General features: G+C 40.8%; 1 protein-coding gene across 2 annotated transcripts; it reads left to right on the plus strand.

Moving 5' to 3' along the window:
• Positions 1-54: 54 nt before the first annotated feature.
• pan3 (poly(A) specific ribonuclease subunit PAN3) lies at positions 55-21672 on the plus strand. Of its 2 annotated transcripts, XM_030756917.1 has the most exons (18): positions 55-667; positions 1578-1699; positions 2900-2972; positions 3061-3131; positions 3288-3432; positions 3605-3822; positions 4210-4314; positions 4403-4460; positions 5328-5489; positions 6253-6369; positions 6742-6843; positions 10064-10229; positions 10501-10588; positions 10700-10842; positions 12681-12807; positions 20371-20435; positions 20524-20662; positions 21324-21672. In XM_030756917.1, the coding sequence occupies exons 1-18, from the start codon at positions 331-333 to the stop codon at positions 21462-21464; spliced, it is 2379 nt and encodes a 792-aa protein (XP_030612777.1). In that variant the 5' UTR covers positions 55-330; the 3' UTR covers positions 21465-21672. The 2 variants fall into 2 exon arrangements, 1 of the variants encoding a protein (XP_030612777.1); XR_004021614.1 differs by lacking the exons at positions 20524-20662; positions 21324-21672 and having other exon boundaries at positions 331-667; positions 10700-10839; positions 12677-12807.
• The last annotated feature ends 1369 nt before the right edge of the window (positions 21673-23041 follow it).

A 23041-nucleotide genomic window follows, 5' to 3' on the forward strand; every position in this document is an offset into this window, starting at 1 on the left:
TATGCTAGCGGCTCTGTAGCACAGCACACTGGCTGCGAGCGGAAAAAACAACAACAACAGGCTACTTTGCGAAGGCAGCTGCATGGATAGCGACGACAACAGCAACGGCGATCAGGATTTCGCATGCGGTGATATTTCCTCAAACCAAAATGCTCCTCAGCCTTAGAATGTGAGTACTGTGGAGTCTTAAATGTTTTCCGCCACCCGAAGTGACATTAACACGCTCTTTTAAGTGGAAACTGTTTGAAAGCTAGCTGGCTAGCTCGCTAGCTTCCTGCGTCTCTCTATGTTTGAGCGTCTTCCGGCAGCAGTGGCGGCAGCGGCAGTGCCATGAACAGTGGACTCCCACCTTCAGCTGCTCCGCTCGGGGGTGCCGGGATACCCAATGTCAAGGTGAAGTTTTGCCGATACTACGCAAAAGACAAAACCTGCTTTTATGGAGATGAGTGTCAGTTCCTGCATGAAGATCCGTCCATGGCGAGCCTGCCGTTGCACGGCGGCGGCAGTCCCGTCCCGTTGTCCATGGCCGGAGGTAGTGGGACGCCAGCGGGGTATTCCCTTGGCGGCTCCGCGGCGGGCTGTCCAGGCGGTGGGGGCACCGGCGTGTCCAAGAAGAGCGAAACATTGGGGCCTGCGGGCACCTCTCTGGAGGGGCAGCTGTTAACCAGTGAGTACCAATTACAGCAAACCAAGGCCTCATGCAGGGTGACTGATTGTGACTTTACTTATAGGGCCTTACGGAGCTTCTGTTAAAATTTAGCCCGGTGATTCACTGAGGCCTCTTAACTCCCAAAACAACGTGGTTTACATTTACCTGTCAGACATTAGCAAAACACCCCAGCGTGCAGCTAGCACTTATCACTGTCTTTAGCTATCTAGTTTTGAGCACAGGTTGTGTTACCAGCAACTTATAACATAAAACATGAGCCATGCTGCTGTAGCCGAGGAGGCCTGTTGTGTTGTGTGACAGCTGTGAGTGGGCAGAAATCCGCGTCCCACTAACGTTAGCTTCTGCAGCTGTTAGCCAGCTATCGTTAGCTAAACTAGCCTTAAATTGACCACTTTAACTTATTCTCTTACTTTAGGGTTCACCTCTGGAGAGGATATATCAGCGTTATTATCAGCACTGTCGTTTTTCTTTAGTTAAATGTTGTTAACGTGAACTTTAGTGTTTCTCTGTACAAGTTGAAGGTTTCCTAACATTAGCCTACCTACGCTAGCGGTTCAGTAGGCATTGTTTCTATGTGTTGTGCTTTGTTTTTTGTGTGTAACTTACATGCACATGCAAGTCATGCGTTAAAAGCTTCCAGGGACCCCAGAAACTAGAGACTTAACTATTACTAAAAAGTTTACTGGTGGTGGCTATCACCTTGGATCAGGCTTCAGCAGCGGCTCACTGTTTACATGCTTTCCAATTGTGATTGGCTGAAGACGCACGCAGTTGTGCACAGATTGAGATGCATGCATTACCTTTTGGCCTTTGAAAAGAATTATCCTTAAGTTGTGTCACTCTGGCTCAAGTCAAGATCTGCTAAACTCAGCTTTTTTTTTGTTTTTTCTTTTTTTGTCATCTACAGTCCCAGGGATGGAGGGCGCAACCCTGAGTGATGCCAATCTTACCAACTCTTACTTCAGCAGCAGCTTTATTGGGGTCAATGGATTTGGAAGTCCAGCAGAGCCTAAATACTCAATGATGCAGGTACAAGAGGGATGCTGTAGATCTGCCAGAGTAAATATACATATACAGCCTAACAAATTGAAAATTAATTTTGGTGTGTTTTATATTTTTGGTTATATTAGGGAATGCAGTAAGTGTGAAAAACTGAGCTGATGATATACCAGTGATATTTTTTTAAATTGAATTTGTTGTTATAGCCCTTTTTTCTTACAGGGAAGCATAAAAAGAGTCACAATAAACCAAAGTCTTCAAGTTCTTCATCACACCAACTCTGAACATTTAGATACTGCGAATTTGATGTGACACAATAGGTTAACGTCAGCCACTGCTAGCATTAAATATCGTCTTTTGCTGTTGGGTGTCATCGAGGCTTAAACTGGCCGGTATATCAGTACATCCCCAGTCAGTGGTTTCCGCATGTATGTGATGGGCAACATAGTTATATTAGGGTTGGCTAAGGTATAGTTGACAACCTAATCTAACATTATTTACTTTTTTTCATTTGCCCAAGATAACAGTGTTGTATGCAAATCACTTTACCAGCAGACATTGGCAGCTGCTGAACTTATTCTGGAAGTCCAGTAGCTGCCAGTGAGCTAAACTCAACTCTTTGCTTCTCATATTTTCTTACGTGCAGGTGGGCCAGGTTGCTTTTTTGGGCAGTCTTTAATATCATTGAGCTGCCTCTCCAGTGAGTTTTGCGTCTTGCTTTTAGACAGTCCCCAAATCCTTCATCTTGGACTGCAGCTAGCACTGATGGTCTTTGTTCTGCTCTCTTGGAGATCTTTTTTGAGCCTGAGGGACACTCAAACCAGAACCTGGAGCAGGTGGAGAGCTGGTTTGTGTGTTGCTATTACAAGCTGACAGAAGGCTGCAGAGCAGAACAAATAGTGATGTCAACCAGCTATAGGCCAAGACAATGGAGTTGGAGTGTTTTTAAAATGCTGGTCTCACGAAAGAGGCAGCTGAGTTTTTAGATTAATTATTCACTTTACACACAGTAACTAAGGAACTAAGATATTTGTAGGTTAAATAGTGCACATGTATGCATGCAAGCGCCCCAGGCTATCACCACAAACATAATCTCAGTCTTTAAAGACTAATTGCAGACTAAGGCACGTTTCATGGTAGCATAATCATGTTTAGTGGTATTTTGATAAACATATTTGGACAGCGGAGTACTTTTTGTAACACGTCTGGTCTGGATGCTGCTTTTTTTAGCGAATGACTACCAGCAGCAGCTCTCCCAGTCTCCTCAACGATGGTGCCAAGAACTTCAGCCACAGCACTCACGGTAAGATGTTTTCAGAGGTCTGTGGGGCACTAGTTGACACTCATCCACTGAATTTTGAAAGCAACTCTTAACACTTTATCCTTTGCAGATCCAGTGAACTCCCCGACATCCTCACTGTTCAGTGATTTTGGTGCTCTTAGCATTTCCCAAAGGAGAAAGGTGAGCATGCAAACATTGTGTCATAGCATTTACTTTAGAGTTCAGTATTGCACTTTTATGTAAGCAAGTACTTGACCCCTAAAAAGATCAGAAAATTTGTCTCTAACAGGACGGATGGACTTATTTTATTCTTGATTGTTTATATTTGTGTACCAGACTCCTAACCCGGCAGCGAGTGAATTCATCCCTAAGGGAGCTCCTCGTATGGCCACCGTGGCTCAGTCTGCTGTCCAGGCCTTCCCTTCACCGCTCTTTACACATCCTGGTCTCAGTAGCTCCACTGCTGCTGCTCTGGCTCCAGGTGTGGGGTTTTTGGAGAATTATGCTACTCCACTTTCTGTTTGGCTCAGTTTTGTTTTCCATCTATACTCTTTGTTCAGTTTATCTCATAAGGGATTTCCCTCATGTATTACTATGAAACAAAAACAGTTCATTTCAAACATTTCTCCTATTTTCCATGTCTCCTATTTTAGGTATGTCATTGTCTGCGGGATCTTCTCCTCTTCACTCGCCCAAAATTACACCACACACCTCACCTGCTCCCCGTCGACGCAGTCACACCCCTAACCCTGCCAACTACATGGTGCCCACCACCGCATCTGACCAGGCCGCTCACATTATCCAGAAAGAGACTGTGGGGGGGACCACCTACTTTTACACAGACAACACCCCAGCACCAATGGCTGGCATGGTACGGCTACACCCTGGGGATGCATTAAATGAAAACAAAACACAAAAAGCTGCGGCATCAGACAATAACTTAAAGAAGTTGATTCTAATAAGAATATATTTAACTCAGTCTGCATTTAATTTTTGATGTAAATGTGAGTCTTGTTTGAGAGGCAGTAGCATTGAGTCATAAATTTGTGGCCATTGACTCAGACATTACACAGATTTTAGCTGTTAATGTGGCCCATTAGGAGCTGTAATTTGGTTTTTAATGGCATTGTGTACCCAGCACAGAGTTGAATGCTGTTGTGTTCATTTACATAGCTGCATGAAAACAGTATTTGTATGATCACACTGGTTTTCATTTCTCAATAAATAGGAAGTTGTGCTCTTTCTGGCTTTATTGCAGGTGTTTCCTACCTACCATATCTATCCCCCCACTGCGCCACATGTGGCTTACATGCAGCCGAAAGCCAATGCCCCATCCTTCTTCATGGCTGATGAGCTCCGACAGGTATTGTTGCCCCTCCTTTGTTTTCACTGAATGTGCCTCTTCCCCTGGAGGTTATGCCTGATATCCTGTCCACTTGTTTCTTCTTCAGGAGTTGATAAACAGACACCTAATAACCATGGCCCAAATTGACCACTCAGAGAATCCAGGTAAACCATCTACACTGTTGGCATTACAAGGGACGCTTGTGATAATTGATTTTCAATGTTCACTAATAAAACAGAATAGCCATTTCAGTGCTCTGTTTTTTGGTTTTCACATGTAAACCAGCAGTGGTTGTTTTTGCAAGTCTGCTGTAGAGTAATTCTGTCGTGTTTGTGTGACATATGCTGGCTGTGGGCCCTGTGGGTATGTGTTTTTGGTGTGTGCGTCAGTTTCTAAGATTGCAACTGACGCAAACACGGCAGATCAGCAGTGCTGTGGAGCAAGGATGGCCTGCCTACTTATATTGTGACAGAACTTTTCACTGTCTACATTTTAAGCAGGTCTTGCAAAGACTGGATCACTTTCTTTAAAAACTACTAAGGCAGTCAAGTTTTGTTAGTTGCTGCATGTTGCAGCCTTTGTCATCGAGTGAATGCCCATTTGAGGCTCAGCCTTGTTTCGCTTTTGGTTTCTGTCATTCTCTCCCACTTTACCTTCTACAGGAGCTTCTCTTATACTTCCAGGTAGAGCTTTCACATTTACTCCAGACAGTGCACTATCTGGGGGAAAGCTTTTGCTCACTAACAAAATAAACTGATTGATTGGTTCCACTTTTTGTTTTTTAAAAAAACTAACTTTTTCCCAGCAGATTTGGTATCTGGTGTCATAAAGAAATGCCTAGTTCAAGTTTAAACAGTTTTTTTTTTTTTTTTTTAATTACAGGTATTATATTGGGCAATCAGCATTTTCTTTCTAATAAATTAAACCAAAACCCTTGTCTGCTATTACTTAAATTTAAAATTTTACTTTTTGTGTGCAGTATGTTTTGTCCCCCCCGCCCCCCCCTCTGAAACTGCTTTTATCTTTTATAGATGTACCATCTGAGGTGGACAGCTACCACAGCCTGTTTCCTCTTGAGCCCCTTCCCCCACCAAACCGCATGCAAAAAACCAGCAACTTCAGCTACATCACCTCGTGCTACAAGGCAGTCAATAGCAAAGATGACCTACCGTACTGCCTGAGGAGGATACACGGTATGAAATGTCATATGTCTTTCTCAGATGCCGCAAACTATGACTGATAATGTATGAATGCATTCAGCCTTACAATGGCTTAATCTAATAAGTGAAAAAGCAATGGTGATGGTGCCTGAGATAACTGTATTGTTCCAGTGATTCTAGTATGTTTACTGGGGATTTATACTTCAGTGGAAAATTTCCGCCGCAGCTACGTCGTAACCTGACTTGCACCGCCTTAGAAATGTTACTACACGTCGGGTTGACGCAGCCCACAACTATTGTGATTGGCCTGTTCAGTACCATCAAGTCCTCTTGTGCATTCTGGCTACTTTTTTGCTGCAGGTTTTTAAATTTATCAGTGAAAGACTCACAAATGTCAGCAAAAATCTGGCGGGAGATAGCTGAAACTATCAGACTGGATGTGAGGGAGAGGGACAAATATACCTGCTGAAAAAAACTAAATAATTTTGCATAATATTCTGGGATTTGAGAGTTATAATTGGGTACTAAATTTGTTAAAAGTGTGACTCTTAGATCAGGGCTGCAGTTGGAGCAAAACGATAAAAATGCTCTCTTGTAAAATAAAGGTTTCTTGGAGCTGGGCCTTTTTATAAAGCCACTGATTATGCTTCCACCCTCACCTTAGATTAAACATAAAAGGAAGGGCTTGTCAACATTTATATTTAAAGGCAACACAGGATTAAATGATAGTAGAGGTAAGCCTTCATTTTCTAATTGCCCATATGTGTTTCTCGTCTTGTATTTTTAATGTGGAAAGGTTTCCGCCTTGTTAACACAAAGTGCATGATGCTGGTGGACATGTGGAAGAAGATTCAGCACTCAAACACTGTAACATTGAGGGAGGTCTTCACCACCAAGGCCTTTGGAGACCACTGTAAGTGACATGACTTGTTGATTTAATGCTTGTCTTATAAAATTTTTATATATATAAGTACATGTTTCTGACCTATATTTTTTTCTGGTTACATAATTATACTTTAAACTAAATTGGCTAAAAAATGTCCATATAATTTCCTTGTGACTACAACTTTGCATTCAAGCTCTCTATGTGAATATCTGACTCTAAGATTTTGTGATAAATAGTTTGTTGCCAACCATTAGCAGGAGTAGTTCAAGTATCCAGTTAGCTGATGGACACTAGAGATTAAAAAAAATTAAATCTGTATTCCCTTTTCATGATGGCAAAGAAAGCATTTTTGGGAGTTTTCTGGACTCTGATTTTTGTACTCTTCTCTTCTTTCCCCAGCTTTGGTCTTCTCTTATGACTTCCATGCAGGTGCAGAAACCATGTTCAGCAGACACTTTAATGACCCAGCAGCAGATTCGTACTTTACCAAAAGGAAGTGGGGTAAGTTGGTTCTCCCTCACGTCGCCTTTGCTCTGAATAGATCCAGCATTGCCTCATGCTTTGCACCCCCACCCTCTTTTCACACATTTTGACTCTGTTTACTTGTTTGGTATTGAGGTCATTGGCCCAGGTCTATTTGGGTGTGCATTTTTGTGATTGCATTTCATGCAGTTGTTTGTCATACTTGGATAGGTTAGAATGTGCGATAAATTAGACTTGTTTCTAAGAAGTTTAAGTGGCTAAAAAGTCTGAGTTTCTTTGTTTTTTTTAGTCTGTTTAGTTACTCCGACAGTTTAGTAGCTTACTCTGACAGTTGGCACGGATGGGCCTTTGTGAAAGACACATGGGGACATGGAGGAAACTGTGGCTGAAACTGATCCTAAGCCAGGTGCTGTTTAATAGCCAACCTACAGGGATGACAGACAGAGGAAATAAAATCATTCAGACCTTGGTCTTTGTCTCATCTGTTGCAACCACTGATAAGAAACCTCAAAAATGAGCTGTATAGACACAAGTCCCTCCTGTCTTTGCATAGGGGGACATGCTAATAATACAGAAAAATACCAGATAATGTAGTCCAAATGTATTTCTTTCTGAAATGGTCTTTAGTGAAACAGTTTCTGTATTTTTTGCATATTGCATTGTGGTTTTGATTGTGTTATACACTCCCTAACACTGTCGCCTGACTTGCATTGCCCAATATGAGTGGTTCGCATTGGTTGTAAGCATGGACTACAAGAAAGAAGAAAGTGCTGCACATTATTTGTGAAACAGTAAGCTTCATGAAGGCCCCGTTCAAACTACAACTGAAATAAGTATTTGACTGGCATAAAATTGTTAGTAATAAGTCCTTTTGTTAGCAGTTCTCAGTGATATAGTGAGGTGTTCAGTTTTATATATGGTAGACCTGTATGGTTTAGGGATGTGCGACTAGACGACTAATCTTCACTATTGTCACTAGTCAGTACCAGACGTACTAGTTGGTCAGCCTAATTGTTTTGATTTTAATTGATATCCAGTGCCTAAATAGTTGTCCTAAATGTTACACAGCCATCTGCCACCAGATAGAGCTGCAGCCCTGACAGCATTATAGAAAAATTCCGTAGCTCTGTTAATCCTGGCCTGATATTTTTGTTAGGTCTAATATTGTTAATTTGAAGTTTTATCACGTAACCTGAAGCGCACCTCCTGGGAAACACATTTCCTTCCGTGCATTTCTGGCTACTTCCCCCAAGTTTCTACAAAGAAGCAAAAAAAACCCAAAAAAAACAACAAAACTAGAGGGACAAATATGTTTGCACCTAAAAAATAAACCAAAATGACCACAGCAAAGAGTGTGACTCAGGAAGGGAAAAAGTCCCAGCATTTAATGTTTCTGCATGTAAACCACTGGCACACAACTGCAAGGTAATTAACACACGCAACACACCTGCACAAGCATAAACACCAGCAACAACATCGGCCACTTGCGTAGGTTACGTCATAGCTTTGCAAAGATCCAGCGCTGAAGCTGAAAGCTGGAGGAGGAGGCTGGAGAGAGGGAGGTCTGGGCTTCAGTGCCCAGGCTGTGGCCCTGTGACCTGGCTCTGGATAAGTGGAAGAAAATGGATGGGTGGCAGGATGTTTGTATTCTAATATTTTATCATCTTAGATTTTAACTTTTATTGAGATGCATGTCATGAATTGTAGAACAACGTGCATCATTCATAATGCGCCACAACGAATAAGTCAATTCATTTGTTTGTCGGATGTTCATTTCTCATATTTCAATAATGCGTAAACATCATTTGCAGTAGTGCATTTTCATATACTTAACATCAATTTGAAGTTTTGGTTTTTTTTTTTTTCTTCGTTGTCTCCTTGGAGTATAACATGCAGTGTTTATAATGCACAGTTAAGCGGCATTTAAAGTGCAATTCATTATTGAAGAATGTGGTTAATGGTTTCAAATGCTTTTGTTTAGACAGTTTTTGACATTGTTCATTAAACAGTCCTAAAATTTAACTTGATGTCTGAGTGTTTTAGATTAGTCTGTTAGTCCTTTTTTTTCCCCCTCTTGAAATTAGCTGCCAGGAACATCCTCAGTATGGTTAATCACATTTTAATCTGCCACAGTTTTGGCTTCCCACAATTAAATGAACATCACTGGCCATTATTGACAATGCATGCTGCGCCTGTAGAACAAAAAGAACATCAAGCCCGCCCTAAGTACCTCCCAAGAGCCTGATGATGTGCCTGCATGTGCTAGTCACAGCAATTTTTTTTTTTTTTTTGGTTTTTGTTTTTTTTAATAATCTGTCTTTAGTTCAAGTAAAGTTAACCAAGAAACCATATGCAAAGAGTACTGAGCTATGTCTGCACCTCAAAGCAGCAAAATCCACTTACTCATCAGTCTGAAAATACACCACCAACTGAATAAATACACGAAGGGGAAGAAAAACAATCCAGCGGTTATTGTTATCATCCAGTGTGAACTCGGATGTTCATAAAGTGAGCCTGTCCAGTGTACCAGTGTGTCCATCCAGATCATAAAGATGCACTGAAATTACCAACAAAATTGTGTTTGGCCAAAATGTGTGTCCAATAGCGCAATTATTTTTTCCAAAGTGTCCAAACCTGTTCTGCATGCAAAACCTCACAGAGAAATGTAGCAGGATCTCACAGGTGTTGAGTACTTTTTCTACAAGTTTTATTCACATCCATTTTGCAGCTATAGTGAATGGAGTAAAATACTTTATATTTTGCTTTTAGGAGATGCACGTTTTCCAGGTGACTACAAAGAATTTGAAGAAGAGTTTTAGTTGACAGGAATGTAGCATGGTGTAAAAGGGAAAGTGGTGCTCAGTTGACCTAATTTTATGTTTTGGTGCAATTTTTTTCTTTGTATTTGTTTCTAAGAGATGCACTCACTTCAGGTCAACGAGGAGGACCAGATCTCTTTTGCAAAGATTTGTGCATTAGCAGGAATACAATACAGCACGGATGTGAAAACAGTCTTCTGTTTACGTAACAGTTTGTATGAGACTGCACTGTAACTGGGAAGACAATCTGCTTGTTAATCTACTGACTGAAGATGACATATTTTCTTTTATACTAATATCAGACCTCTGGAAAAACTGTGCGTCATGAAGAGAAGGTTACTAAGAAGGTAGATTTAGTTTGTAAGTAATGCAAAACCCCCAGGCTGCTTTTGCATGATAAAACATTTTCTCATGTTCAGGACAACATGAACCCCCCCCACCGCGGCAGCACGCAGGTCTGCTCCCAGAATCCCTGATCTGGGCATACATCGTCCAGCTCAGCTCGGCTCTGCGCACCATCCACACTGCTGGCCTGGCCTGCCGTGTGATGGACCCCAGCAAGATTCTCATTACTGGCAAGACCAGGTATACATACTGTACAAGTATCTAAGCAAACATTTCATTATTTAGCATGGATTTAATAATCATAGTCTGTCATTTATAGCCATGAATGGCTGTGTATGAAAGCACATCAATTTATTTTTCTTTTTATAGCCCAGAAGGTGAAACTGTGACTTAACTGTAAAGAGTTCTATTAAAAGCAAGAGGATTTATTCAGTTGAAGCTTCTGTTTTTCACAATCATGCATGCACAACAAAGATGGAGATAAACATAGCTAATGCTCTTGTCCTTGTAGGTTACGGGTGAACTGTGTTGGGGTATTTGATGTCTTAACATTTGACAACAGTCAGACCAATCATCTTGCCCTGATGCCACAGTACCAGGTACTTCCTGTCATCAGTTTCATGTGAATACTTTACTTTAGTCATGCTGCTGTTCTGATGATATCTCATTTGCTTCACTGTGGTTAAAGTGTATTTTGTGTTGTTTTGTAGCAAGCAGATCTCGTGTCACTGGGCAAGGTTGTGCTGGCTTTGGCATGTAACTCCCTGGCTGGCATTCAAAGGGAGAACTTGCAGAAGGCCATGGAGCTGGTGTCTATCAACTATTCTTCAGACCTCAAGAACCTCATTCTGTAAGGGGGTGGTGTTACTCAGTTTAAAAAAAAAAAAAAAAAAAAAGACACCTAAGTTGGGATACAGATGAACTAAAACGCCTACACTAAAACGCCTAATACCCATCTTGAGTATCACAGCTTTAAGATTATGATCTTGTATCTGTAGCTTAGAGGAATCTTCTGTTAACGTCACCGTTTTTCTTTTGAGCACATTGGTTTGTCACCTCGCCTTCAAAGCAACTTGCTGATCAGATACGATACCGGGTACTGATCCGATACTAGTGTTCAATTAAAACGTGTAATCCTCACTGTAAGGAAGAAGGACGGACTCGTTCTGTTATGTCTAAGGCAAAATCAGACTCAATTTAAAGATTGCTTTCCTAAATAGGTAAAAGTAAATGTGAGCTCTAAATATATTGAAGACTATGGTTTACTGAATTGGTAATTGTTGGGTTGTTGAGTGGTTAAGGTAGACTGGTACTTGTTAGTAAGATGAATCAATGCTCACAGGACAAAATGAATGCAATGAAAAATAAAAAAAAATGAGTTGACGTTATTCACTGTACTAGTCTAGTTCTGTGTGAGAGTCCAGTGGCTGCTACATGCTGCTATTTCTTTTGAATTTGCTTTATTTTACGACTTGTGTGCAATGAGCAGACAAAGTCACGTAAAGTGACGCAATGTTAATGGAAGTAGTAGCAACGCTTGGTGTTACCGTACGTGTAATAAAAGCTTTGGTTCAAGTGTTACAGCAAATATAACCACATTGAGACTGAGGAAGACAGTGTAGTTATTGTGTCTTAGTCATGTCTCACTTTGACCACGTTTTGTGGTTTAAACATTTTTGTGAAAATACAAAAAAGCTTTGGTGTTGCAAGAATGCCTCCTGTAGAGTCTTTGCTGTTTGCTCCCTCTTTGTTACATTAGTTCTACCAGTAGCAACCAGTGCGCTGCTGCTGATGCGTAGTGTTGACAGAAATGTTTGGAGCGGCATCACTGATATCGGTGTGTGCCTACCGTAGTATGCAGTCCCATGTTTGCGTGGCAGTCATATGATTGTCCTGACTTTGTTACAGACATTCCTGTGAGCAAAGAATGATTTGACAGATGTCTCATTATAATATTACAAAATATCATGACCTAGGATTCAAATGGTTTGATTTGCTGTATTTTGGCACAGTTCTTAGTGTCTGTGTTTTTAGTCTCATACTGCACTTCTGTTATCTGACAGACGCATATCTAAAAAAAATAAAACATGGTCTGCTGCATGTATACATGTGAGAGGGCAGCTTGCTCAGTGGATTTTGAATAAGCGAGAAAGTATCCGCGGGGAGTTTCAGTCAGCGTTGTCTTTGTGGAGGTGTGAAGCTAAATGATTGACTTTTAAGGCCACTGGCTTATCGGATCTCGATCTTTTAAATAGAAGTGAGTTGAACCGTATCTTAACAATACGGATGCTTTTACACTTCAATAACTTGTGAAATAAAGCATGCTCACAGTACTGGGACAAGTGGTTTGAAAACATGTCAGCTGAGTTTTCACTTCATTATGCGTGCATATAGATGCAATTAATCTGGTCTATCAGACATAGCTGGAAACTGATTGGTTAGTAGCATTTGCTATTTTAATTGAAGTGTTCGTACCTATTCAGTAATATGCTGAAATCATTTTAGTAGTGTTTACATTATCCCCGTTTGTGCAATGGTTCCAAATAAAGAGCAGATGCTCACATTTACCTCGTTAAAAAGAAAAACAGCAGTGTGTAAAAAAAAAAAAACAAAAAAAACCCAAAAACACCATGTGACTGTGCAGCAGTACCTAACTCACGTGAAGGTAAACTGTTGTTGTTATGCAGGTATCTGCCTGACTGAACAGTCTCGCCTGCGCAGCGTCAATGACATTATGCCGATGATTGGAGCCCGATTCTACACACAACTGGATGCATCACAGATGAGGAATGATGTCATCGAGGAGGATCTGGCCAAGGTATTATAAAGGGTCCTAAATTTATGTTCATCACATATAGAATGTCTCAACAGAAACATGTCTGGAACAGGATTCAGTCGTGTTGTTTACAGTCTGATTCTGCTGGGTGGTAGATAGAAAATGGGGCTTTGGCTTAGTTAGTAAATCGGGAAGTTGTGTGCACACAGGATGTTGTACACTGTATTGTGGAGTTTTGTGTTGACTATAGTTTTGCCCGCATTGGAGTGTGAATGTGTAAAACACCTCCCCTGACCCATCTCATTTTCTTTCGGTCAGGCCCCCAGCTTCCTCTTCTGGCATTGTCTCTGTACTGACACATAAGTAGCTTGAGCTGTGTTTTTTACCTCTCACTCAGTAGATGTTTTCAAAACAGACATCTTTAAATTGGGTTGACTCAAGTAATATTATTTCAGTGGAACAGCAGAGAATTAGAGCAAATAAATGGTTCTTGGTAGTATAAGCTTTTTATTTATTTTATTATTATTTATTTTTTTTTAAGGCAAAACTGCTGGTGACAGTGTGCGGATTTCCTGCTTATCAGGCAATGTTGCTGAAACCATATCTGGATGTATGAAAATAGTAGCAGCCCTCTGGTGTTTTCTCTGACTGTTTTGTTGGGGGGGGGGGGGGGGGGGGGGGGGGGGGGGGAGAAAAAAGCAGTGTTTAAAAGTTTGTTTGCATAAACTTATGTTAGTCTGACTTTGTGTTTGCATCATTGCAACACTTCTGTTTTTACAGGGTGTTCTTGCTTCAGTGTTAATTCTATATTATTTTAACTTTTTTTTTTTTTAAGATAAATTCATTAATTAGATTTTAATTTGGGGATTTTGTCAAGTGCACACCTGCAAGGCTCTCGTTGTTTGATTTCCCCTGTAGATCTAATGATACAAATACAGCTGGACAACCAGGGGTGAATATTTTAACTAAGTAGAAAACATCAAGGTTAATCATCATTTACAGATAGATAAAAGGACGTCTGCTGTTTGGCTCTGCTTGCTGTTGCAAACTGCTCATCAGATTAACAAAGTAAAACCAACACCGTGTTCAGACAGCTCGAGAGATTTCACCTCTTCAGCCCTGATCATGGATATTTTTTTTCATTCTGCCCTTTTTATAAACACAACTATTACATTAATTATGAAATAGCTACAGCCACCAAGCAGTGTGGATGTGACATTCTCTCAAACAGCTTCAGGAGGTAATTGCCTGAAATGGTTTTCCAACAGTCTTGAAGGAGTTCAGAGTGCTGAGCTCTTGTTGGTTGTTTTGCCTTCACTCTGTGATCCAACTCACCACAAACCATCTCAATTGGGTTTAGATCAGGTGATTGTGGAAGCCAGGTCATCTGACACAACACTCCATCACCTTCTTTCTTGGTCAAATAACACACCTCTAGGCCATGTAAGGGTTTGGGGTCATTGTCCTGTTGGAAAAACAAATGATGGTCCCACTAAGTGCAAATGGGATGGCATGTTGCTGCAGAATGCTGTAGTAGCCATGCTCGGTAAGTGTGCCTTGTATTTTGAATGAATTGCCAACAGTGTCACCAGCAAAGCACCCCCATACCATCACACTTCCTCCTCTATACTTCATGGTGGGCGCTACACATGTAGGAACCTTCACTCACCTTTCTGTGTCTTACAAAGACATGGTGTTTGGAACCAAAAATAAAAATTTGGACTCATCAGACCACTTTGACTGGTACTAGCACTGTACCAGTAATCTGGGAAAGTTTGGACACCTTCTAATTCAATGGCTTTTCATTATTTAAAAATTGTCTGCTTGTTTGGATCACTTCCAAACTGATAAGTGTTTTATTATTGAGTGAGAATTATTTTTTAAAACTGAGGCATGTTACAGGTTTCATGTTACAGTATTTCTTTGAGGTCTCCTATTGTAATAGCTTTATAAATGCTTCTTATATATATTATAGTAGTTTTCTTCAGACTCTGTTGTTAGACACAAAAGTTAAACTCTGGAAATACTGTGACAGAAAAATAAATAATACATTTGAATACATGAATACATTTTGGAAGAAGCGGACATGATCGTCTGATTGGTTTTCAATAATTTTCACTTTGTCCAACAGTGAAGAATACATTTGACAGGGTGAGACAGGCAGAGAGGAAGAAGAGAAGGAGAGGCAGGAGTAAAATTATATCTGCAGAGACGAAGGTGAGCTTAATCTGCAATAACCTGTCAGGGACATCGGGTTTTAGACATGTACAGGTGCAGATTTAAAGGTACAAGTGTGGTAAAATATCACCACTAGATGTCAGTAAGTTGCAATCGACTGAACCCCCCCCCCCCCCCAAAAAAAATAAATAACAGCAACAACAAAAAAAACCCCAACAACAACAAAAATCGAAGTGTCTAATCCTACAGGGTTTCCGCGGGGTAGTAAAAGGTAGTAAATTAAATGAGCTCAAATTAAGGCTATTTAAAGGTAGTAAAAGGTAACAAACAGAATTTGACTTGGTAGTAAATTTTTCATCACCCCTTCAATATATTTTGACTTTTCCATTGATGCAGACTTTTTTTTTAAATTTGTTTAACTATAAAATCTGTATTAAAAATATAACTACTCAGTAGGACCTGAGCTGACGTTGATGGACTCGATTGGTTCTGCTGTCCGATCTGCTGTGCACATGCGCAGTGATGCAACCGCCTAATATGTTGAGACTAGCGAGTCATTGGAAAATGTAAGTTTTCACAACTTTGGCTCGATAACCCGCCATTCCCTTAGAGATAAGGTGAGGAGTGCGGCCATCCGGGAGGGGCTCAGAGTAGAGCCGCTGCTCCTCCACATCGAAAGGAGCCAGTTGAGGTGGCTCGGGCATCTGATTAGGATGCCTCCTGGCCGCCTCTTAGGTGAGGTTTTCTGGGCATGGTCCCACCGGGAAGAAGCCCTGTGGTAGAACCAGGACACGCTGGAGGGATTATATCTCTCGGCTGGCCTGGGAACGCCTTGGGGGCCCTCCGGATGAGCTGGAGGAGGTGGCTGGGGAGAGGGAAGCCTGGGCTTCTTTGCTTAGGCTCCTGCCCCCGCGACCTGGCCCCGGATAAGCGGAAGAGAATGGATGGATGGATGGATGGATGGAACCCGCCATTCAAAGACTGACTTAACCCTCTGAAGTCCACGGACGCGCCAAAATTACATCGCCAATTTGAGATGACATAGCATCGGGATGCTGCTGCCCTGAGTCTCCATTTCAACATGAATCGAAAATGCAGACTTCAAACTACGTACCAGTTTTTAAATTACGTTGACAGGCCAAGTAAAACTGTTTTTGAGGTGGCATAAATAATTTGTCTAGCATCTTAATGTGAGTCCTGATTGCTCTGCAAAGAGTTGTACACAAAACGCCTGAGGCCTTTCTGTATTTTAATGTGAATAGTTGTATATAACTTTATTACTTACTATTTTTTACATAAGTTTTGAAAATTTACAACTTATATTTGCATTCATGTGACATTTAAGGACATGCCCCCAAATGTTCTCCAATCGTTCTTATTGGTCAACTCTAACCTGAAATCTAAAACCACAGATGGATAGCCAATAAATTCCCGACACGTGGGTATATGGCACTATGGGGTGTGTTTTCACATGAAGGCATAAACTCCCTGCGTATTCAGTGCGTATTTGCTGCGTCCTCCATGCGTAAACCAAACAGGAAGTAGGAGTCTATGCGCTGACGTGCATAAACAGTATTTACAATGTTTTCTCTCGGCAATGGATTGTCAGAATGCATCAAAAACAGACTACATTTATTCAACGAAGTGACTAAATGACTCACGAGAGTGGATTATTTTGTATTAGAGAATGTCGTCGCTGATTTGACCAGTTTTATCGCTGCAAATGAACACCTGTTACTCAGAAGGCAGAAGGTAAGTTTTTATTCTCAGCTCGTCCTCGTATTATATGCCGTTCTGATGTAAATATGTATGTAATGCTGAGCTTGGCATGCACCATTACACAGAAAATATAACCGTGCGCCGCTGTGGCGCCACTTATATTGTGTGTTTGCGTGGGCGCTGTATAGTGGTGTGATTTACGTATTGAAATGTGCCAGGTGTTTGGGGGTAGGGAAAGGTGTACTGTAAGTATCGATTGGGGGTTTCGCGGACCTCTCTATTACGTCAGCATCACCCGATAAAAGGGCAAGGTGAGGTGGACAACGTCTCAGAGCTTCATTTGAGATTCGTCGTGATCGCATCGTTGTTTTGGAGTTTTGCGAAATGGCACAGCGGGCCGCCGGCAAGACCAAGTTCAGCGCTCAGGAGGTTGTGGAATTGCTCACACGGAGAGAGAGCGACATTTCAGCATCAGACTTTTTGGGTTCAACTGATGATCCAACATCAGAAGAAGATTTGTTTTCCGATGGAGATGACCAGTAAGTGTCTAAAGTTTTACAAGTTGGGGGTGGGGGTTATTGTATGGGAGGAGGTTGTACATTTTGTATCAGACAAGGACTACTGGGAGGATTGTGTGGTTTTTATTTTATGTGTGTATGCACTGTCTGCATTTACTGTAACTTTTTTTGATATACAATGTATTTATTTGTGTGTGTAAGGGAATCACTGAAAAATGACTGGGTTTTTGGTGCATGAAGGCCTGACATTTTCCTTCTTTTACAAATTAGGGGAACCTCTGATCATGAGTGGCAGCCAGCCAAAGAGAAGATGGTGGAAGAGGCTTCTTCATCTGATGAAGAGGATCTAATGCCTGTTACAGCACAGGCCAGAAGGGCCAGTGCACCACATGTGACAAGCCATTGTGCTTTGTCCCAAACAGAGACTGCTATAACCGGTGGCACATTGAAAATTCCATGTGAGGGGGGGTGGGGGTAGAGCAGAATAATTGTAAATAGTTGCAGTTTGCTGTGCTGTGTTTTTTTTTTTACATTACTCTGAAAAATAAAATAGCATTTACAGAAATGGTGATTTGTTTTGTGACTATTTCTTTTTTTTACAATGTACAATAGTGTCATTCATATTTTATTGGATTAATATGGCTTTATTTATGATTTATTCAGTAATTTTGTGTGTAGTACAGGATTCCTCAGGACAGTATCTTTGATTAGAGCCCTCATTGATGACTGTATGTTGAAGCATTGAGGAGTTACAGCCCTTTAAAATTTGCATGTCAAAGGGGGCTTAGATGCGGCACTTGGACTATCCAAATGGCACATGAGAGAGCACGCCAGGGCATCAATGCACAAAAACCTTTACAAAACAATAGGCTTTTGTGCTATCTTGATGAAATTCGAAATGCACGACAAAAACTTCATTCTACAGCTCCAATGTATTTTCCAGTCGTTACCTTCTATATTCAGTGTGTAGTTACTTGATAACAATCAGGAAAAATCTAGGCGAGGCAAAAATTGTCTACTTTTTCTGTGTTCCAAACTTAATAGCTACAAACTCATTACAGTTACAGTGCTTTTGACTACATAAATGAAAATTAAGTTGTAAAATAATTTGTTAACCATGTTTGTGATTTTTACAGTAAAAAAAACATAACTTTTTCCTACTTGGATTTTATGTTTAATGTGATAAGTCCAATGTGTTAATACAGTATGTCAACGTGAAAGAATAACTATACAGTCACACACATGAGGTGTGCTGAAAAAAATGATACCAAACTAGGCAAGGTAAACAGTTTCTAAGGTCAACTATAAAGCTAAAAACAAAAGTAGTCAAAATGGCCAAATATACCCGGACACCAAAGGTTCGGGAATGATCGAGAGGCGTTTTGTAAAGTGTGCAGGAAAAATATAAATTTGACCTGGAACGGTGTGACCAAATCACACCAGCATCCATCATTCACCAGCAGCGGATTCGCGCGCGCAGGGAGCAGATCCCTAGTTTGTTTTTTGGTGCTACACAAAGCACTGCAACTGCAAACCTCAAGATCAGCTATGAGCACAAGTATTGCCGTCATACCTCAGCAGCAAAACAGTATTCCAATACTCTATTGGAAAATAAATCATCGGCTTGTGAAACTTGAATTTCATTGCATTTTGTTTATATTCTTAAAAAATTTCCTAAGTCTCTTGAAATATGTTTGGAATATTAATGTGTATGAGCTCTTAGTCAAGACAAAGTCACAGTTACACCTTCAAGTAAGTGGGATAAAGTTTGTCTTCGTGAGAGATGGGCTATCATCTTACATGGCTTAGTGCTGTGAATCCACTGCTACCCCCAAAAAAAGCTGCTGCTCGATTTTGTGCTGGTAGTAAAAATATTGTAGAGGTAGTAAATTGAACTCTAGGATTCCTGTGTAACCCTGTCCTAGCTACGGTGACTGCCGTTCATTTGTAGGGAGTGCAGTAAAAACTTGTAAAAGGAGTCCAGTACGAGTTGATGAGTCAGTGAAGCTCACTTCTTACAGCGATACTGAGGTAAGTTGTTGATATCCTGAACTTTTCCGTAGTGCTGCTTTTTTGCCGCTGTAAGCTGCTGTTAGCTGGTGTTTGAAACTTTCTTTGAAGTGGATCTAACGTTGCTGGATTTGGACACTTGGCAAATAAACTCTCATATGGTGTGAGAATGTAATCAAAATGTTCATCATAGAAAAAGTGTTTTTTAATGGGGCTTGAACCCAACATTAGCTGGCATAATGTTAGCTTATAACTAGCTGTTGTTTTTTAGCCAGCTCTTATCAGGAGGGTGGCATGTCCAATCTGCTAACAATAAGTAATTGTGACAATATCAGGAATTAATAAGCACGTTTCTGGATGTTTCATATGTTTGAGCCTTGACTTCAGTTCAGGAAGCTTGAAGTGAGGAGAAAGACATGATGAGAAAAATAGATGTTCAAATGTTAAATGGTCATGTATAATTTGAAAGAGAGATTTGTGATCTTTAAATTAAAAGTAACTTATAAGGCGTACTACATATGTGGCTGGTCTCTAGCCACATGCATAAAACACATTTTCAGGATGGCGGGGCATCATGGTGGCATCCACAAACTGATGCCCACCACGATGTATTTTAATGGACTAAATATAAGTTTATGAGAATGCATCAATTTGTTGGAAAATATTGCGTGTATATTAATGAGTACAGTAGATTTTTAAATTAAATACCTCAAAAGACTTGTTACTGTACCTTTTTTAAAATTGCAGCTGTTTGCACTTTAAACATTTAAAAAAAGAGCTAAAGTGGATTAGGTTAGAAGTCATGATATGGTGTGATTTTGGTTTACTGCTATCTTGCACATCTTTGATTTAGAGGTGAAATGGCATACAAAAATAGATGTTCGAGGAAAACTTGGCCTTTTTTTCTAGGTTACGTTTCAGTCAGAGGGAAGTATCTTGTAGGCTCTGAGCGAAAACAGTTCAGCACCATATATGGACAGAAAGTCGAGCAGCAGCGGTTTCAGTTTCTGGAAGCATTTGTTGCAGGAGAAAAGTGGTCTTATTATTTTAAAGGAGTGTTTTATAAGAGAAAATACCCTGAAATATCTGTTAATCTCTTTCTTCTTTTCTTTGTGTTTTTTTTTTCTTCATTTGGTTGATATTTCTGGTCCAGACAAATAAAATTGCCCATTTATTGCAGGAGGTGCAAAATGGTCGTCTCTTCCGCTTGTTGGCCAAACTGGGCACCATAAATGAACGGCCAGAGTAAGTACCACTTAATTGAAAGTTGCATCATAGTGTGTCTTTTGTGTTTCTGTTGCTATTCTGTGATCCTGTGTTGTGCTGTGATCAGGTTCCAAAAGGACCCAACGTGGTCAGAAACGGGCGACCGCTACCTGTTGAAGCTTTTCCGGGATCATCTGTTTCACCAGGTGACAGAAGCGGGGACGCCCTGGATTGACCTCAGCCACATCGTCTCCTGCCTCAACAAAGTCAGGGAGCTTTCTTTTTCTGTCTTTTTAATACTTTTGTGTTTATAAAAAAGCCAGTATTTCATAAGTTTTTCCTTTTATTCAATTGGTTAATGTGGATGAGCTGGTCAGATGTGCAGTTTAGCCTATTTTCTGTTAATTCTTCACTTCCATAGGCTAATATTGTGTATTAATATGCCAAGTGACTGCAAAAGAGAGACAAACAGGCCCAGTTTTTGGCACAGGACTATTAAAAAACAATCTGTGTTACACTGTAGCATTTTTTTTCTCCCAAAGTTCAGTTTCAAAAACAGTTAATTACACAATATGTCAGACTAACAAGCACCATAAACACATAGATCCTTTTTAACCACCAGCTTAACTTTGTGACAAGCTGTTGCTGTTTTTCTCAACAATGTTGTTCCTCTTTTCACTTCATTTGTCTGAAGCTAATTAAAGCTGCGACATTTGGCACTTACTGCCTTTAGTTTTGCTGAACTGCTATATTAATATCTACACTCACTGTTACATTTGCATAAGATGCACCCAGATGAACTTTTACTTGGAAATGATCCCAACTGATTATCAGAACAGTTGCTTTTCTGATAAGAATGATTTGCTTTTATATACTAATTGTTGCTCTTTAATATTTCATACTGTTCTTCTTTGTGCATTCATTTAGCTGGACGCGGGGGTACCTGAGAAGATCAGCCTGGTGTCTCGGGATGAGAAAAGCGTCCTGGTTGTCACCTACTCGGACCTGAAGCGCTGCTTTGACAGTACCTTCCAGGAGCTGCAGGCTGCTGCATCCGGCTCTCTGTAGCACCTTCTTCAGGCCCAATGGGTGGAGGTGCCGGGACCTGGAGCACACTATTGCACTACAGTGGAGGACCAGGCTCAAGAGATGACATCAGCATGGCAAAGACAGTGGGGCAGGGCTTCGTGAACCTCAGTCACATACACTGACCCTGTCTACCAGGAAGGCTTTTCTAAAGTGTAATTTGTTTTGTTTTTTAAGTTTTCTTAAACCCCACAGCTGAAAGCTGAAAAACGAGGAGGAAAAACAATTAAGGACAAATATGGAAGCTGTGATGAACGAGTATGATGACTTTTTTTAAGATTTGGGGAACAAAGTGAGAAACAAAACATTAAGTTTTGAACTTTTCCTGCTTTTATTGTTTATTTCTACAGCTGGGGTTTATTTTTCTGAGGCGGATGCACTAAGATTTTAATTTTTTTGTTATTTTTTGTTATTTTTATGAAAATGTGTGAGTGGCCTACAGGGTGAACAGAGCTAAAGTCACACATGGACATAAATACCACAGCGGACTCAGAATTGAAACAACAAAAAAACAAACAAAAAAAAAGATCTAGCTTTCTACTGACTGCATCTTTCTTCCGGTTGGAGACCACACCCCTTCATTCTGAAGCACTAGGAGATGGGACACACCACTCAAGGCTTATTATGGAGTTGGACAGCTAACCAACTTTAGCCTTGGTTGATGGTTCCCCTTGACGAAGGAAAAACCACTTGGGTGGGTGGGGAGGGTTTGTAAAACTGGGGAAAAAAAATAGGATTTCAGATATTTTGGTTCAGGATATTCTGGAATTTGGGCTCTTTTGCAGGGAGGTGGACTGGCATGGAATGGGATTTGGGATTGGGGCATGGAGACTTGTGGTTTCTGTGGGCACTCAGGAAGAGGTGTCTCCTGGGGGAGTGTGGAATGGGATTTGGGATCGGGCGTGGGCTAGGGACATGTGGTTTCTGTTGGCACTGAGGAAGGGGTGTTTTCTCCTGTTGCCGTCTACCAAGTGTTTGTTACATATGCAGCAACCACCTTTGGTCAATGGACACGGCCGTGGTATCTACTGCTCAAGGATGGGTCATTTTGGTTCTGCTATTCAACACTTGGGTGTAGCCCATGGGTGGGGCTTCTGATGAGGTGGAGCCATAGCTGCCTCTATGTGGAATGTCTTTATTTGGTCCCCCACCTTTCTTTTCACCCCTAATGTCCCTTATATATATATGTCTCTTTCTTACGCTCACCTCTTTTTTTTTTTTTCTTTTTTTTTTCTCTTTTATCCCATCTGGGCCCCTCGACTTTTGAGCAATGCTTTTGTGACTTTTTTCTTGGCTGTTTTTGTCTTCGTTCAGCTGTTGTGCAGGAATGCATGATGGGAAATTGGGAGGGCAGTTGATTTCTTTGTCCCTTTTTTTTTTTTTTTTTTGCTCTTTATTATTCTGTGGACCAATTCCAGCAGGGGTTTAGGTAAATGGGAAGGGACGGAGGGTGAAGGGGAATACAAACAGGGCACCACCTGTAATTGTTTTATTTGCGTGTTTTTTTATTTTTTGAGTGTTTTTTTTTTTTTTTTATAAACATCATGAAATACAAATGT

This window comes from Archocentrus centrarchus, chromosome 20 (genome assembly GCF_007364275.1).
Source record: "Archocentrus centrarchus isolate MPI-CPG fArcCen1 chromosome 20, fArcCen1, whole genome shotgun sequence".
In the NCBI taxonomy this organism is placed as follows: domain Eukaryota; kingdom Metazoa; phylum Chordata; class Actinopteri; order Cichliformes; family Cichlidae; genus Archocentrus; species Archocentrus centrarchus.